Raw genomic sequence first — 18056 nt, 5'->3', positions numbered from 1 at the left:
CGATCTTTAATAAAAGTATCAGTATTAAAGTAACTGATGGCAACGACCCTTGCTAGCTCACTTTAACTTAAATATATCAATCAGCAATTATTATGTATTAGTATCAAAGGTAATATTATTTACATTTATGTTTTCTTATTCAGATTGTTGAGTCATTGTGTGATGTCAATTTTAATATCTCTATAATAAAACTTTATATGCCACCTCACATGATACTTGAGTGCCTGATAATTACCATCAATATAGGCTGAGGTAAGATTATTTTATCTTTAAGATTAATAGTCATAATGAGTCTTTATGAGGTGGTTATTTCTAAACGTTATGCAGGTGTAGGTGCTCTGATAACCGTCAGACTCATTGCCTGCAATCCTGTTTAGGCAGCTCTGGTATCCTGGTCTAGATGTGTCACAGAGCCATTAACACGGGTGATGAGTCACTGTGTTGTTGAGGGCTGTGTGGTTTGAGTGTGATGTATCAGACACCCACAGTGTGGTTCCCAGAGCTCTCTGCCAGTCACTGTGGCCATGCCCGTTGGCTGGCTGCTCTGCCAGGGAGGCTTACAGGCCAGAAGTGTTGAAGGGAAAACCCTAGAGAGCCAGGGATATGAGCTGCAGTGGCCAAGTGGTAAATTCTCACCTGCTACTAAGTGAGAATTAGCGCTGCGATCGTTTTCTTTTCACACTGTGAGTCACTTAAGCTCAGTCCCACAACCTGCTGTTACCTTACTATGTGCCTGAGATGGTCTCACACAAATATAGCTGAAAGGTTTTTCTTGTTCAGCCCTAACAAATAAGCCTCACTGCCCCATCGGTAGCCCACACAACAGAAGCAGAGCTTTTGACGCTGATGCTGTTGAGTTATTACTGTGCTTACTCCTCTCCTTTTCTCCCAGGTATTTCTGCAAGTCATCGGAGTGATTGCAGTAGCTGCTGTCATCATCCCCTGGATTCTTATTCCTGTTGTTCCTCTTCTTGTTGTCTTCCTGTTTCTGCGATGCTACTTCTTGCAGACCTCCAGGGACATCAAGCGTCTAGAATCTACCAGTAATTTTTTATTTATTTTTTGTGGTGTGGGATTGGGAAGAAATAAAAGCACAGACTACAGGAATGCTAATAGGCTATTGAAAAAGGCAGAGATCATTAGCATAAAGGCTAAAGATGGCAGTGGCCTATGCCTTGGTCACACGCAGTTTCCTCAAAAGATGAGAGTTCATGACTTCACATATAATAGGAAAAAATGTCAAGTGGTCATGACTAGGCCACATCAAGCTTTAGTTCCTTTATTTCATTCAAAGCTGAGAGCCAAAATGCACATTGACATTAACAAGTGGCATCATCTTTTAGAACAAATGCTTTGTTTGAATCCTTCAAGGAGGCATTTAGGTTTTGTTAAGGAGTTTGTAAGTCTAATGAGTTGAAACAAAAGACGGCTAAATGGCGACCTTTCCTTAAATCACGCTAAAAATCAGGGGCATCACCTGTATTATTGTTAGTATAACAGAGTACACATTCATATTTTTCACTTCTCATACTGATACGCTGCAAAATAAAACCGAACAGTTCAGACTATTAGTATTAAATGTACCCTGACACTATAATTGTATTTAGAAATCTGGTCAAAACTCTTAAAAATGTTAAATGCCTCGCTAAGCTGGTTTTTTGCCTTGTATATTTCCCATAGCTCGGAGTCCTGTTTTCTCCCACCTTTCCTCCTCTCTTCAAGGCTTGAGCACCATCCGCGCCTTCAAGGTTCAGCAGAGGTTCCAGCAAATGTTTGATGAGTATCAAGATCTTCACTCAGGTGAGACAAAAAAGACATATTTGTGTTATAAGGTCAAATATGCAAGACATCAACATCTAATGAGCTCCATTATCAGTCTCATCTAAAGCCATTCATGATATTCAGACTGTATTAAGAAGTATTTCCTCATATGCAACATGTGGAATCTGTCTTTGTTAACAGAGGCCTGGTTCTTATTCCTGACTACCTCCCGCTGGTTTGCCGTGCGACTCGATGGAATTTGCTCAGTTTTTGTCACCATTACTGCTTTTGGCTGTCTTTACCTCAGGGATGGTACTGTATGGGTTTTGACTCTGTGCATGCTAAGAGACATTATTAGCAGAAGCAAGAGGAAGGACTCGTGGATGTGTGACTGCATGTTTACTTCTTTGATAATACAGGACTGGAACCAGGTGCAGTGGGTCTGGCTCTGTCTTATGCAGTTACGCTCACAGGCATGTTCCAGTGGGGCGTCAGACAGAGTGCAGAAATTGAGAACATGGTGAGAACACGTGATGAACAAGGGTTCGATGGTTGGTTAACTTCCATTTGAGTCCAAATGTGACCATAATTTGCTAAATTAACACGATGTATTAAATTAGGCTTGAAACTAGAGACTGAGGCCATAAACTCATCAGCATAGTGTTCACTGTGGTCACAGATACAGATTTTAACTGATTTATTAAACCAGATAAATAGCCACTGCTGGCCATAAGAAAAAAAATGCAGGTAGAACGATTGTCACTTTAGGTTTGTTATATCCAGTCTGGGTCAATTTAAAGAATCTATTAAATTGTATTATAGGGATTTTCTGTTACATGAAGTTATATAGGAGCAGCTTATTTATTTATTCATAAAATAGTTAAAAGAGGAAAAATTATTTTAAGGAAGTGCCTACTATATGCTTTATTTTTGCAGATGACATCAGTGGAGAGAGTGGTTGAGTATGCAGAGCTGGAGAGTGAGGCATCATGGGAGACAGACAAACAGCCACCGAGCGATTGGCCCAAAGCAGGCTGCATCACTTTTGACAGAGTCAACTTCTCTTACAGTGCCAGTGAGCCTTTGGTCCTGAAGAACCTGAGTCTTGTCTTCAAATCTAGAGAAAAGGTCCTTGTCTTTATTCCCACCTGTGCATGCTTACTGGAGTGCATAGCCCATGACTAAGGTTGATATGCAGCTAGTGTAGTAGGTGTGGTGTGATTCTTTTTTTATGTGGCATTATTCTCAAATCAATTATTAAAGGGACACCGCATTGTGCTTCTGAATCTTCAGGACTATACCATTTGTGATTCATGGAATACATATCATGTAATTAAGACTGTTCAAGTGGATCCATTTGTCTCCAATTTGCATTTTGAGCTACCTGACGGTGACAACTGTTTATTCACTATAAGAGAGAGGAGAGGCCGAGGAAGAGGGGTGAAGGAAGAGCGAGAGAGGGGAAGGCTGAGGGAGATGGTTGAGGATGATTGAAATTGTGTTTAATGCAGGGGGTGTATTTTGCATGGCTACGGTTGGCCAGGGCGGCTGATTTCACAATGGATGGGTTGATAAGTGCAGAGGCCCTGGCTCTGACAGCCCATGGGAGGGATCTCTACCGCATGCCTTGGGGGTAAAAGGCTTTGTGCATCCTGACAGTTCCCCTGACACCCTTTCACCTGCACCTACCATCTACAGTATAAGATCCTTTCACTTTGTGGTGTGTATTTACATTCATGTAGTGTGGAATTCTTCTTATGTAGGTTAAAGCAGATGAATGCAGAGACATGATTTCAGATTCAGTCTCATACAAGCACTTGGTAATTTTTTAAATGTCCATGTAGGCACTTACTGTATAAGTACTGGGGGTGGGGCTTAATTGTCACATGTAGGAGGGCCTATGTGTTTTAAAAATCGGAATGTGAGTTACTCTAATAGCTCCTATGAGAGTATGGATGTAGCATGAGAGAGTAAGCATATCATTACTTCTCTATTACCTGTCAGCCTAACCACTTATCTTTCTGTATCCACATGCCCAATGGCTATGCAACAGCATATAACAAACCTAAATGGTATGACACTAGTTCAGCAGAGCAATCGGTGCAATGCTAATAAGATTCCTGTTCATTGGATTCAGCCCACAGCATGAGTTTTTGTTCTTTGGTATCCCAAGTCTGGTAAAATACTGGAAACACCTATATTATACTGTCATTTTATGTGTTAACTACCATCACACATATGTACAGCATTAGCAGATACCTGCGGATGGTATGACCTTGTGCTTTAAAGAAAGTATTGGGTGATGGCCTGCAGGTTACCATACCCTGGGGTAGTACCATAGAGCACATAGGCAAGGCAAGGCAAGGCAAGGCAAGTTTATTTGTATAGCACAATTCAACAACAAGGTGATTCAAAGTGCTTTACAGAGACATTAGAAACAAGAACAAATAAAAAGCATGATTTAAAATTGATTAAAACAAGCAAATAAACTAACTAACTAATTAACAAACAGACAAACAAACAAACAACAGTATATAAAATCAAAACAGATAAAATCAGAACAGTAGATAAAATCAGTAGTTAAATGTAAGTTTTGAAATTTAAGCTTAAAGTGTGGATTTGGTGCTTTATTCAAATGCAGCTGAGAACAGGTGAGTCTTCAACCTGGATTTAAATAAACTGAGTGTTTCAGCTGATCTGAGGCTTTCTGGGAGTTTGTTCCAGATATAAGGAGCATAAAAGCTGAATGCAGCTTCTCCGTGTCTGGTTCTGACTCTGGGAACTGATAAAAGACCGGATCCAGATGACCTGAGGGATCTGGATGGTTCATACTGGGTCAGGAGGTCATTGATGTATTTTGGTCCTAAACCATTCAGAGCTTTATAGGCCAGCATCAGAACTTTAAAGTCTATCCTCTGACGGACAGGCAGCCAGTGTAAGGACCTCAGAGCTGGACTGATGTGGTCCACTTTTTTGGTCTTAGTGAGGACTCGAGCAGCAGAGTTCTGAATGAGCTGTAGTTGTCTGACTGATTTTTTAGGTAGACCTGTAAAGATGCTGTTACAGTAATCAAGCCTACTAAAGATGAATGCATGGACTAGTTTTTCCAGGTCCGGTTGAGACATCAGATCTTTTATCCTTGATATATTCTTGAGGTGATAGTAAGCTGACTTTGTTATTGTCTTAATGTGTTTTTCTAAGTTTAGGTCTGCATCCATCACTACACCCAAATTTCTCGCCTGGTTTGTGGTTTTTAGATGTATAGATTGAAGTTCTCTGGTGACCTGTAATCGTTTTTCTTTGGCGCCAAAGACTATTACCTCAGTTTTGTTTTTGTTTAGCTGGAGAAAATTGTGGCACAACCAGTCATTGATTTCCTCAATGCATTTACCAAGAGCCTGTACAGGGCCTCGGTCTCCTGGTGACATTGTGATATATATTTGTGTGTCATCTGCATAGCTGTGATAGTTTATTTTGTTGTTGTTTATAATCTGTGCCAGTGGGAGCATGTAGATGTTAAACAGAAGGGGTCCCAAGATGGAACCTTGGGGAACTCCACATGTGATACTTGTCTGCTCAGATGTGAAGTTACCTATTGATACAAAGTATTTCCTGTTTTCTACGTATGTTTTGAACCAGTTTAGTACAGTTCCTGAAAGACCTGTCCAGTTCTCCAGTCGTTTGAGTAATATGTTGTGGTCAACTGTATCAAATGCTGCACTGAGATCCAGTAAAACTAGGACTGACATTTTTCCACTGTCTGTATTCAGACATATGTCATTAAACACTTTGGTCAGAGCGGTTTCAGTGCTGTGGTTCTGTCTAAAACCTGACTGGAAGGCATCGTAGCAATTATTCTGTTTTAAGAAGTAACTGAGCTGTTGAGAAACTGCTTTTTCAATGATCTTACTTAAAAACGGGAGATTTGAGATCGGCCTGTAGTTGTTCATTTGTGTCTTGTCAAGATTGTCCTTTTTCAGTATAGGTTTGATTACAGCAGTTTTTAGTGATTCTGGAAACACACCTGATAATAAAGAAAAGTTGACGATCTGTAACAGGTCTGACTCTAAAGTCTTTGAGACCTTTTTGAAAAAACTTGTTGGCAGGACATCTAAACAGCAGGAGGAGGAGTTCAGTTGACCTAAGATGTCCTCCAGGTCTTTGCTGTTAATAGGTTGAAACTGTTTCATGGTGTTTAAACAGTTTTTTGGTGGACACAGTACATATCCTGGATCTGCTGTTGATGTACCAATTGCTTGTCTAATTTTTTTGGATTTTTTCAGTGAAGAATTTGGCAAAGTCATTGCAGGCCATGGTCGAATGAAGTTCAGCTGCCACTGACACAGGAGGGTTTGTTAGCCTGTCAACTGTAGAAAATAAGACCCGAGCATTATGACTGTTTTTAGTGATGATGTCAGAGAAGTAGGACTTCCTTGCATTCCTCAGTTGTAAATTATAATTGTGAAGTTTCTCTTTATAAATGTCATAATGAACCTGGAGGTTTGTTTTTCTCCATCTGCGCTCAGCTTTCCTACACTCTCTTTTTTCATTTTTCACCAGTGTGGAGTTTCTCCAGGGAGACTTTTTCCATCCAGAGATAACCTTCACCTTAATGGGAGCAATTGTATCCATTACATTTAACATTTTAGCATTGAAGCTATTGACGAGCTCATTGACTGACCCTCTGGACAGGTCAGGTGTTAATGGGAAGACCTGGTTAAAAATTGCACTACTGTGTTCAGTTATACACCGTTTTGTGATCACTGTTGTTGATATATTTGTGTGGGCTGAGATTTTACTTTCAAAGAAAACACAGTAATGATCAGACAGGCCCACATCAGACACAGTAACCTTTGAAATGCTCAGGCCTTTGGAGATCAGTAGGTCAAGAGTGTGTCCTCTATTATGTGTGGCCTCTGTTACATGCTGAGTCAGCCCAAAGTTGCCCAGAGTGTTACTCAGGTCTTTAGTCCCTTTGTCCTGAGGGTTGTCCACATGAATGTTAAAATCCCCAGCAATAATTACACAGTCAAAATCAACACAGATCACAGACAGCAGTTCACTGAGGTCATTAAAAAAGTCTGTGCAGTATTTGGGAGGCCTGTAAACATTAAGAAACACAGCTTTGGATGGGGCCTTCAGCTGTAAAGCCACATATTCAAAAGACTGAAGACTTCCAGGAGATAGCTGCTTACATTGAAATGATTCATTAAATAAGACAGCAACCCCTCCTCCTCTCCTGCTCGCCCTGACCTCACTGATAAAACTGTAGTTAGGAGGGGTCGTCTCGATGAGAACAGCTCCACTGTTACTTTGGTCCAACCAAGTTTCAGTTAAAAACATAAAATCAAGGCTGTGCTCAGTGATTAAATCATTAATTAAAAATGTTTTCCCAGCTAGAGATCTAATGTTTAATAAAGCCAACTTAAGTGTTTTAGAGGTATTACTTGTCCCCTCGTGTTTGGGAGCAGTCTGTGGCACACAAGGTATGTTTACTATGTTTAAAGATCTTTTAGAGTGCAGCTCTCTGTGTTTTGACCAGGCCACATGTCTCCTGTCACCTAAAAGTACAGAAATTTTAAAACCTTCTAGTAAACAGGGTCCCAGCTTCTCCTGGGAAAAGTCATCACTGCCATAATCCTCACAGCCCGGACCCTCCACACATCACGCATCAGACTGCGGAGACAGGGCATGAAGAGGAACTAAGGGGGGCGAGGCTGGGCAATGTGACTTCGATTGCTCTGTTGAGGGTGGGGCTCGATGGCGAACCTTTGGCCGCTCTGGTGGGGGGTTTATGGGGGACAAAAAGGGATTGGGACGGGGGGTAGATCTGAGCCCAGCATTGACCCGCTCCATCATCTCCTCAGTGAATTTCAGGTGTGGGGAGGAGGGAGAAAGGGAGGGGGAGGAGGGTGATGGCCTGTCAGGGGTTTGGGGGACTGGACATAAACAAGTATGAGTGAGTGGTAATTTTGACTCGGCCAATTTATTAGGTGTGTTCAATGAGATTTGATAGATTTGATACGCTGACTCTGATGGGGTGACTTTTAGAAGAGCCACAAAACTATAGAGCCCCATTTATGTCACCTTTTACAGTTGGTTAAAATGAGTAACTACACTTTTCTAACCCACCCACATTGGTGTTTATGAGATAAGCACAGATCTAAATAAATATAGCACACTTAAAAATAGCTAAATTGAATTATAAACACGTTAATTGTCCCTAACACAAATGCTACAAATGAATTTATACGTGGCATTACGCTAAAGCACTTAAATATGATTAAGATATAAATGACTTGATTTGATTAAAGGAAATATTTTTAGCTTTAAATCTTGATTATGAGGGTTAGAGAGGCTTACAGAAGGATTTTCTCCATTGCCCACCATTTCTTTTTAGTATTTTGACTGTCTAGTAAAACACAAACAATTTCATACATAAATATTATAGGACAGAGAATCTTCCCTTAGTTTTTATGCCAGTATTGTACAAAGGTTTATATTGTAGTTTGCCAGGCAACTGGGTCTCTTACTGACAAAATAATAAGCACTATTTTATTTATTTATGGGGTTTTTTGTGGGCATTTACTAAGACTTTACAGATATAACATACTAGCTCTTTCCACTGTAGGTTGGCATTGTTGGACGCACTGGTGCTGGTAAAAGCTCCCTGATCTCTGCCTTGTTCCGGCTGGCAGAACCTGAGGGAAGAATAACGATTGATGGATTTCTGACGTCTGAGATTGGTCTTCACACACTGCGACAGAAAATGTCTATCATCCCACAGGTGCGTTTCTTTAATTTCAGTATCAGCAGTTGTGTTTTGTAACTAAACACAGTAACCAATAATCATCTGCAGTGAGTCTAGGTTAGAAAGATATTACTTATAATATAATATATTAATTACTACCATGTTTAACCTTTTCGTTCTAAAGCAGCTTTGCTTTGACACCTTCTCCAAGGTCCCATGATTCCTCATGATTGAGTAATGGCAGAAATGTCAGCTGCACGACGGTAACAGAAGCCTGGATGCTTTTGCCCTTGTTAGACGCTTGGCTTTTAAAAAAAGCTAAAACAAGTGAGGAGAATTACAGTCGTCACTCAGGGGATTTCTGAAAGTGAGACAAACGGATGCCTTGAGACAGTTTAACTTTATTTCCGCTTGTTGAAACTGATACGGCATTAAGAAAATGCCAGCCTGCGGGTGAGTGTCAGCAGAGAGGAGGGAGGGGAGAAGACTCCCACGGCCTATACTGTGAAGAGAGCAGTTCCCCATCCCTGACAGAGGATTAGCCCTCTACCCCCCAAACATGGGAAAGCTGCTTAGAAGAAGTCTCCCCCATCCTCACAGTCAGAGTCCCCTTGTACACCGTCACTTAGCTCAAGTCTTAAACATTTCTAGGGTGCAGCCAAGATGCCCAAAAACAGTTTCATTAATGCTTTTCTGTGGATTTGATAGGTTTCTGGCATTGCTACTACTTCAGATAAAGTTTCACTTCTTAGTCCAAACTAGTTTGCGATGGATGTGATGTATGTTTGATGGGATTTTGTTTACTCTTTCTGCATCTCCTAGAGGGAGAGACTGCTACAAAGTGGCAGGTTACGAGTCAAAACTTTAACTGCACGCTCATCTCATCTGTATCACATGCTGGATGGCATTTTCATTATGTAGGCAGCACTCGGGAGAGTAGAGTTTCTCTGTAGTCTGTTGTTAGTATTACAAACTTATATATGGAGCGAAGACTCTTGGATTTACACAAATTCATCTGAAAGCCTTTTTTTATTCTCCCGCTAGACGTCGATGAAATGATATGCAGTCAACCTTTCACTTGGAAAAAATTTTTTGACATAAATTGCTGGTTGTCGTACTTTTCATTTGGAATTTTGAGTTTGATATGTAAACTATACATTGCCGCTGAGGAGTTTCATTATTTGACGCCCACAGATTTGATTATGATAAGCTTGTATTAGCATATGGCATTAAAAAGGGATCCATTTCAGTTTCTATTGAATTCTCAGGAATGACTTAGGAGAAAAAAAATGAATTCTGTGGCAAACAGAGGGCTTAGAATTGGTGGAGCACATAATCGGTGTATAGAAAACTGTGCTTGAAAGCAGTTTTTCCGACCTAACATTGAATCGTCAATTAAAGTGTGTCACAGAACTAGTTTGAATTGGGACTTCAGCTGGCTTAATGACAAGGTGGTGTTTTGGTGACAGAGGGAAAAGCTTATTGGAAGTAAAGAGGTGGAACATTTTCCAAGGCACAGGTAGCAGGGATGAGACCCTGAAAGCTTTACTTTCTCTGGATTGAAATTGAGCAGTTAGCCCTGCACTTTCTGACCTATATGGCGGCTTGTTGAGACATGACTTTTTAATTTTTGCTGTGCTTCCACACCCAAATGTATGCTTCATTTTCTTTTGTTATAAAGGTGACCTGTAAGAGAACAGATGTAAAGGTGTGGATATATTAATAGTTCTGTAACCTTTAAGCTTTTTAGACTCAATGTGTGCTTTACTTTTGCTCCTAGTCTAATCTCACAGTTGCCAGATGAACGTATCGTATCTTGATTCGAGGTCAGATGCATATCTTGACTAAGCTGGAGTTATCGCGTTCCTCTGACTGTGATGCGGATACAATGGAAGCATCACTTTTTGTTATGGACAGTCGCTGCTCTGTGCAACCTCAAACTGTGGCAGACTCAACAGCCTTGTATTATTATTAACTTGTTTTTTTCTTTAAACAGTCATTATAACGATTTAAGTACCTTGCTTATTTTGCTCACGGATCAAACACTGTGGACATAAATGCAATGTAAAAACCTTATCTGCAGCAGGGGTGTACCGTGAGCGAGAGGGTCTTTATGCTGTCCAAGGAGAGCCCTCTACTGAGTAAATCACTTCAACATTGGAGCAAGATTTATGAATGCACACTATATATGGCCTGACATGAGATGATGTGGGATTGTTCCTTTTTATCAGTTCATCACAAACAGAGTGGCGTGTTGGAACAGTGCCCATGGACAGGCTCTTTCCTTTACACTGTAATAAAGAGCTTTATTTACCCTCTTAAAGAGGGCTGTGTGGCTCAACCTTGATACAGGTGCATGGCTTACCATAAATACATATCTTGGACATCCTACCTGTCTGAGATGTGAGGCTGTCCTTTCATGAGGGTAGTCAACTAATGTGATAACCTAACTATTCACACATGCTTGTACATTTAGTTAGTACGGTTTCTTATTCTGTATTTTAATGTTAACTTGACAGTCCTTTTGTGTCATATTATACATTCAGACAGCCTTGCACGACTATTCTCCACCAGCACCAATGCGCACATTGTGGTTTTCCAAGTAAAAAGATCAACTTACTGAAGCATAGTTGGCTAGAGCACTGAATAGAGCTCCTGAGTGGAGCAAGGCCTTTGTGAACATCTTCCCCTCACACATTGCTTAGCACTCTTCTATAAATCCTGTCTTAACCCTTTCATACATCTTCCCCCTTGTCATTATCTTAACTGGCCACGGCCTTCTCTTTCCATATCCATCTATCCACAGGACCCAGTTCTCTTTACGGGCACCATGAGGAAGAATCTGGACCCTTTCAAGCAGCACACAGATGAGGACCTGTGGAATGCACTCCAAGAGGTACTCCAGCGTGGCTCTGAATGATTCTCCCTTGCCAGCCCAGGGGGGGATCCCTCTGTCCCCCTGTACAATGCTGCCATTCAGATTCCCTGCTCGCCACAAGTCATGGGGGGAAATCCCATTAGGGCCATGGGGCCCAGCTCAATGTGCGGCTTGTAACGGGTAACCATTGAAAGTGCTGGGGGAGATGTGTTTGGGCAGTCAGGCCAACCAGGATGAAGGCTTCCCCCACAGTGAAGGGCTTCAGCTCCTGGTCCTGTCTCTGAATGGGTTTGGTGGCCTGGATTAAAGCTAGAGGCTGGCCACAAGAGAGCACTGGCCAAGGTCATCAGTAGACCTGGCCCTGCATTGTGCCAGGCAGTTAATGGGTGTGTTTGGATGGCTCTTTAAAGACATCCCCACAGGAGGCCTTTATGCAGGAGTAATGAAGGGTAGGGGCTGAGCTCTCTCTCTCTGCAGGTGCAGATGAAGGCCATGGTGGACGAGCTGCCCAGCAAGCTGGAGACGGTGCTGACGGAGTCGGGCTCTAACTTCAGCGTGGGCCAGAGGCAGCTAGTGTGCCTGGCCAGGGCCATCCTCCGGAAAACCCGCATCCTCATTATTGATGAGGCCACTGCTAATGTGGACCCAAGGTCAGATTATACTTCTCAAGTAAATTATTATACATCAGCGTGGAAGCGCTCTCTTCCACATGTGTCTTGTTTTTCTGTACAATGGTGCTACACAATATGGGTATTTTTAAGTGCATAGAATAAAACCTTTTCTCTTTTTTCTTAAAATCATTTTGGTAAAGCATCGGTGCAAACATAGATTTTTTTTTTGTTTAACACACATAATAAAAATATATGGGTTTATAAGTCTAAATCTCACCTGGTGAAGATCAAATCAAGTCAATTAAAAAAAATGTAACAAAATATACCACACTTGTCTTTTTAAAGCTGAAGTCCTGTGGTATTCTGTATTTTTTCTGTCTGTTGCTGCACATATTTCTCTGCTGATGAGCCATTGTTCTGTGCTGCGTAAAATCCCTGCCCAAGGCTGTATAGGAAGAGAGCTTTTCAGTTCTCAGGTGTTTTGTTTCCTGCTTCTTTAGAACTGATGGACTCATCCAGCAGACTATCCGGGACAAGTTTCAAGAGTGCACAGTCCTGACCATTGCTCACAGGCTAAACACTATCATTGACTGTGACAGAATACTGGTAAGTAAGAAAGCAGTAAATTTCCATTGTAAAGCACTTTAGTGAAGGTTTTAAAATGAGACTCTTCTGCTGGAGTTCATTCCAACATTGCTCTGCAAGTAGCTTTGTGATATTCCCTCTTAAACTTTGGCAACCCCTTGTACTATCTCACCAGCTACAGTAAATATTGCATTCAGTGTTTTCAGAATTTGTAGAGTAAATCTGGGGTCCCCTGCAAAACATGCACTTCACATTCATTCTCATTGTTGTATGCCAAACAAAAGCAGCTTTTAAACACCTCTGTCCTTTATTTTCAGTTCCGCTACCTTATTTTGCAACAGCTGGGCAGATTTCTCACTCGCAGCATTCCCTTTCATTCAACCTTCGCTTGCACCACTTGATCTTTGGCCCTTTCCTGCTACTGCCTGCAGAGGTGCCAATTAGTGCCATTTGTGGTGGCATTTGTTAAGAGTCTATGGAGGACGGGGCACGGCCCGGTGGCCGCTTGGTGACTGAGAGGGTTGCTGAAATAAGGCAAATATCACAGAGAGGGGACTGTTTCACACCTACACTCGTGTTAAATGCCCCCAGACTGTCACACACTCTGGGAAAATTAAATTGGGACCCGGAAGAATCGTCCAAATTGCAAGAATCGAATTGCATTTCCTGGTAGCCTGCTCCTAAACTTTTGATTATGACAGCAGCTGCAGAAGTCTCCCTTTCATACTAAACACTACCTGAAAGTGGGCTTTACTGATAACAAACTGCTCATTAACGCTGTAAGGGGATCGAGCTTGTTAAAATTTGTCTGTGATATAATTGTAGTCTTTTCCAAACTGCCTGAATTGGCACTATTCTTTGTGTGGTTTACATGGCATGTGATGACATAGAAATGATGGTAATTTTCTAGCGAGTCTTAAAGGTGTGATTGTTGGATTTGACTGAGGACCACCCCTAGGCCTCTGAAACGCTAGGATAAATACATGGATAAATCCCTGATCTCCTGTCTGTCAGAGTCAGCGCACCAGACTTTCACGCTGCTAACAGGTTACCCTCATTGTGCATGGCGTTCTCGAGCAGAAACAGGCACCCGTGTTTGTTGTTGCATGAGTCACATAAAATAGATGGTTCCTATGTGCACCGAACTACTGTTTCCCCATTCAGCTTGCGCTGTCTGCTTGCATCACTCAGCAGTGAAACAGCTGAAATGTCAGTTTTCCCCAAAGTAAAGTATACAGACACAGGAACACACACACTTACACACACACACACCCACCATTGTATGTGTGATTGCAGGTTCTGGATGCTGGCATGATCCAGGAGTATGATGAGCCATATGTGCTGCTCCAGAACCAGGATGGGCTCTTCTACCAGATGGTCCAACAGACAGGCAGAGCCGAGGCTGCCTCGCTCCTGCACACAGCCAAACAGGTAACCACATCCACCTTTGTCCCAGGACAAGCCTGTCCCTAAATAAGAGCCCAGTCGTTGCACAGTAATCCCAGACTCTCCCCTTAACTCCAGGCTCCATTGCTCACCTCCAAAATAATACAGCTAAGCAACAGAAGATGTGTGTAGCCCTGACAATGCAAAGACACTTGATTACCATTTTAATTTAAAGTGTCTACTTGGAGCATTGCGACACCATAACATTAATTTCAAGAGAGAAATTGTCCCTTTGTAGATTTACATCCTCTGATATTATCGGAAAAAGTCTCTGTATAATCTTTTTTCTCATAATGTAATTTTGAGATCATTTTAGCGATGATTCTAGAAAAGCAGCTTTCTTTGCACTGTATCTATTTTGAAATATTGGGTTTAACTTCATCGCGATTTGGGATAAACTTTCTATGGGGATTACTGTAATAGAGAATGTCCATATTTTTTCCCTGTGAAATTCATTTGTGATGTATTTCCCCTTCAGACACTGAACAGATAAGAGCCAGCTATTCATTGTTCAATTCCACTTTATGTGCATCTGTCTGGGACTACAGATACCATATTGCAACTTCAAACAGGTCTTTGTGAAATAAGAAAAAGTAGGCATCATTTCATTTTCTCTCTGTCCCTCGCACAAATTTATCAGCGGAACTGTATCTCCTCAGCCAGAGGAGTGAAATGAGTAAAATACTGATTTCAAAGACTCAGCACAGTGTGGTATTATTTGGTTTCGTCTTACCCTGCACACTGGCGGATTGGTAGTGGCATTGTTCGGGCCCTTACGTTTTCCTTTCTTTATTGTAGGATGCTCTTCTTTGATCAGATTACTGCAGCATCCATAACTGTCTAGCACCACTTATTAAATACAGAGATAGTCCGCATGTTGTGTGTCAAGTTTCTATAGTTGTCAGTCAAGGTTTAAATACATTCAATAATCTGATATCAACCTCTAGCTCCTTTGTCGTGCTGAAAGAGAATCCCAGAGTAGACAGTACATATATCTCAAGCTATGGCCAAGCTTTCACTTCCATTGCCTCTTTTTCCACAAACTTTCTTGCTGAAATTGTTCAGCTGTCAGAGCGGCTCGGCATAAAGAAGCCATGCCTTTTGCAGGCGCAAACACTGCAATCCGGCTTTTCTAAATAGCGGCTTGCAGCTTAGGAGCCAGCGTAAGAGAAAATTAACTCCACAAATAATTCCTGTAATTATCTCCAAAAATTTTCCTGCCTTTAATCTAACAGTTGTTTACTGGGCTAAATAAGCCACTTTTGTATGCTTCAGTGGGTGATAAATCCCCTCGCCGTGCTCTGACTGGATCTGTCATAAATTGCGCCTTAACAGATCGTAGCTCAGATTGGACAGTGTGCTTGTGTTCTGTGACACTGCTTCCCTGATCCGCTTTTCAGGTTTACACGAACAAAAAGCGGCTGACTGACGTGCGCCGTGACGAGGACGTCCGCGTCATCTTCGAGACGTCCCTTTGACGGTTTGGAGTGTCGCTGTGGTCCTCGTGTTAGCCATCAGTGACCAAGTATTTTAGCAGACACACCGATATTCCTAAATGTCTTCAGGCCTAGTGCAGTGTAGTGTGCGCTCCATTTGATTAGCATAGACCCGTGGTATGGAACAGAAAGGAGGCACACGCCTGAGGTGGGCTGTGCCTTCCATTGACAGCATATTACTGCATGGCTGTTTATTGATTGCAAACGGCTATATTTATGTAGGTGTGTCCTGGCTTCTGGGGTATCTACAGTGGGGAACTGGTGCTCAAAAGAATGTCAATATTCTGTGTGCAATAAATTACCTGTGGCTTAAATTGTTCTTTTAGAGAAAACATTGTTTTATAGGAATAAAGTCTTTTCATTACTTGAAAAATGCTTGACAAGCCAAGGAGAACCTCAGAGGGGACACGGATGCTTTCTGTAATTATTGTGCCTTAATCACGCGATTGATTCCTAGTAATTGCACTGTTTGTAAATTGAATGGTTTCCCTGCACTTTGACTCTATCGGTTTTATGTCTACCTCATCTCTAGTGAGCAAAGACCAGTAACAGTTGGCAACAGCTGACTAATATCAAGGAACCAGATGTCTCTCAACTTTCTGTCCTGGCTTGTTTGATTAACGACTTTATTTGAGAATGTAACACTTTTATGCAGGTAATTATGTGAATGGAACCGAGTGAGATTATTTATATCCTGGTAATTATTCGCGCTGTTTGATTTTTTTACATCTTTGTCTACGGCTCGTAACACAAATGGAAGGTAAGATTTCAAGCACTTTGCAGTTTCTAAGTCATAAATAAGTGCGAGGAATGCTCACTTGTAACTGACACTAGATTTGTTTCAAATTTCATTTAATAAAAGAGTATTGTTTTGAACGTTTCGCTTCATTTTGCTTCATTGTGAGACTGACTCACCAGCGTTTCCTCCCCGCTGTTGCTCATTCCACACTCAGCTGCCTGAATGGTGTGTTTGCTTCAGGTCAGTGGTTACAGCTGGAGTTGAACACGATGCTACAAACTGGTAAGCGGTTAAAGGAAGCGACCGTGTGATTATCGTGCTGAGTCGAGTGATTTTCTAATTCTGTTTCAGTGGTAAAGTGGCGCGGCCTTGCACTCTATTATTTTAACATGTCAGTAGTGCAATAAGATGATTAAGTCTTAAAATGTAATTTTGTCATTAGCGGCTCTCTTAGAAAAGAGCTGTTTAATTTGGCTTCATACAGACAAGCGCAAAGCCAGTGATTACACATTCACAGATTCTTGTCAGTAAACACTTAGCTCGGTCTAAAAGGCGGTATTTAACCAGGCCCGTATTTGGGTCATGAACTGTGGGACATCAGTTCCTTTAAAAGCTGAGTGATTTACACAATTCATTAAAGCCAGTGAATCTTCAGCCGGCGTCATATTAAATGGTTACTTACTCTCAAATAGCCCCTTGGGAGCTGAATTGTTGGCTTGCGAATAGATTAAAGTTTACATTGAAAAGAAAAATTGAATTCAGAGGTAATCAATAGCATAATGGGCCAGTGAGAGGAGCCTGCTGCCTGAAATGAAATTACCATATTTTTAATCTTAATTTTCCACTCTGTTTATCTGACAGTGTGGATGTGCAATCCAAACAGATAATGAGAGAGTGGGATATTGACAGTGGGGTCCTCTGGAGTGCTTGTTTCAGTGATTAAACACTGTGATCTGTGATTACTTTGTGTCGGGTGTCAGGCTGGCGGCCAGGGCCCAGGGAGACGTAGGCACACGGCAGCTGGAGCATCACGGGTCTCTGAGGTGCTAATGCACCTGACGCAGCATTGACAGCATTCGAAACCCTATCAGGGACTGCACCACATGGCAGCTGCCACAATAGAAATACTCATGGCACTATCTACATCAGAGTCAGCATATATCCTCTCTGCTCTCCCCTTGATAAGAGCCAGCGCAAGAATGGTGACAACAAAGTTTGCACAATATGTATTATTAACCAGATACCTCCCTACGTCCCTCAATAATAGCACCATTTTAGGACATATCTGAATAGGTGTGCGAATAGCAGTGCTGTCAACATAGTGCTGATATAGCTTTAATAAACAAATGTCTGGGAAACCTGGCTGTCCACACAATGAAGTTTAATCCCAAAGAAATAAAACACAAAATAAGAGTCAGCACAATGTGGAGGCAGTGAATAAAATGATGAATTCAAACCGCAGCAGCTAGCTCATCCACACTTTTAAGAGAGAAGTGATACACTGGTGCTGATTTGAGGTTGGGGACAGCTGCCGTATTCAGTTAAAGATGTTTTATTGTCAGTTTTGGAGAAGAATAATGTAACAAGTATCTGTAACAAGTGAAAGTGCTGTAAATTGTTTAAGATTGTTTTGTCACTGGCCTATAAGTAGGCGACTGAAGGCCATTTTGGGTTTAGGAAACAATGTTGTTGGGTTATTTATTTTTTTACAGACTTTGTGTTGTGCCAGCATTTTCTTTTGTGATTGATACTGCTGTTTGACAAATGGAAACAAATTGCACGGTGAAGG

The 18056-nt window shown here is 41.6% G+C and overlaps 1 protein-coding gene across 2 annotated transcripts in view; it reads left to right on the top strand.

Moving 5' to 3' along the window:
* LOC146690801 (ATP-binding cassette sub-family C member 4-like) overlaps positions 1-16404 on the top strand; it is a 39070-nt gene extending 22666 nt beyond the window's left edge. Inside the window, exons 21-31 of one of the 2 annotated variants that reach the window (XM_085433897.1) lie at positions 893-1043; positions 1723-1800; positions 1963-2073; positions 2181-2281; positions 2698-2889; positions 8393-8548; positions 11319-11408; positions 11868-12040; positions 12502-12607; positions 13883-14017; positions 15433-16404. In XM_085433897.1, coding sequence (XP_085290023.1) covers positions 893-1043; positions 1723-1800; positions 1963-2073; positions 2181-2281; positions 2698-2889; positions 8393-8548; positions 11319-11408; positions 11868-12040; positions 12502-12607; positions 13883-14017; positions 15433-15510 — 1371 coding nt within the window. In that variant the 3' untranslated portion in view covers positions 15511-16404. Of the gene's footprint in view, positions 1-892; positions 1044-1680; positions 1801-1962; positions 2074-2180; positions 2282-2697; positions 2890-8392; positions 8549-11318; positions 11409-11867; positions 12041-12501; positions 12608-13882; positions 14018-15432 lie in introns of both variants that reach the window. The other variant, XM_085433896.1, reaches the window with a different exon arrangement.
* The last annotated feature ends 1652 nt before the right edge of the window (positions 16405-18056 follow it).

The sequence above is a fragment of the Copadichromis virginalis genome, linkage group LG16 (genome assembly GCF_057382275.1).
Source record: "Copadichromis virginalis isolate Kocher_CV1m ecotype Utaka linkage group LG16, C_Virginalis_male_GT1.1, whole genome shotgun sequence".
Taxonomy (NCBI): Eukaryota; Metazoa; Chordata; class Actinopteri; order Cichliformes; family Cichlidae; genus Copadichromis; species Copadichromis virginalis.
The sequence above is the reverse complement of the archived record's forward strand: the minus strand, read 5'-3'. Positions and strand labels throughout refer to the sequence as shown.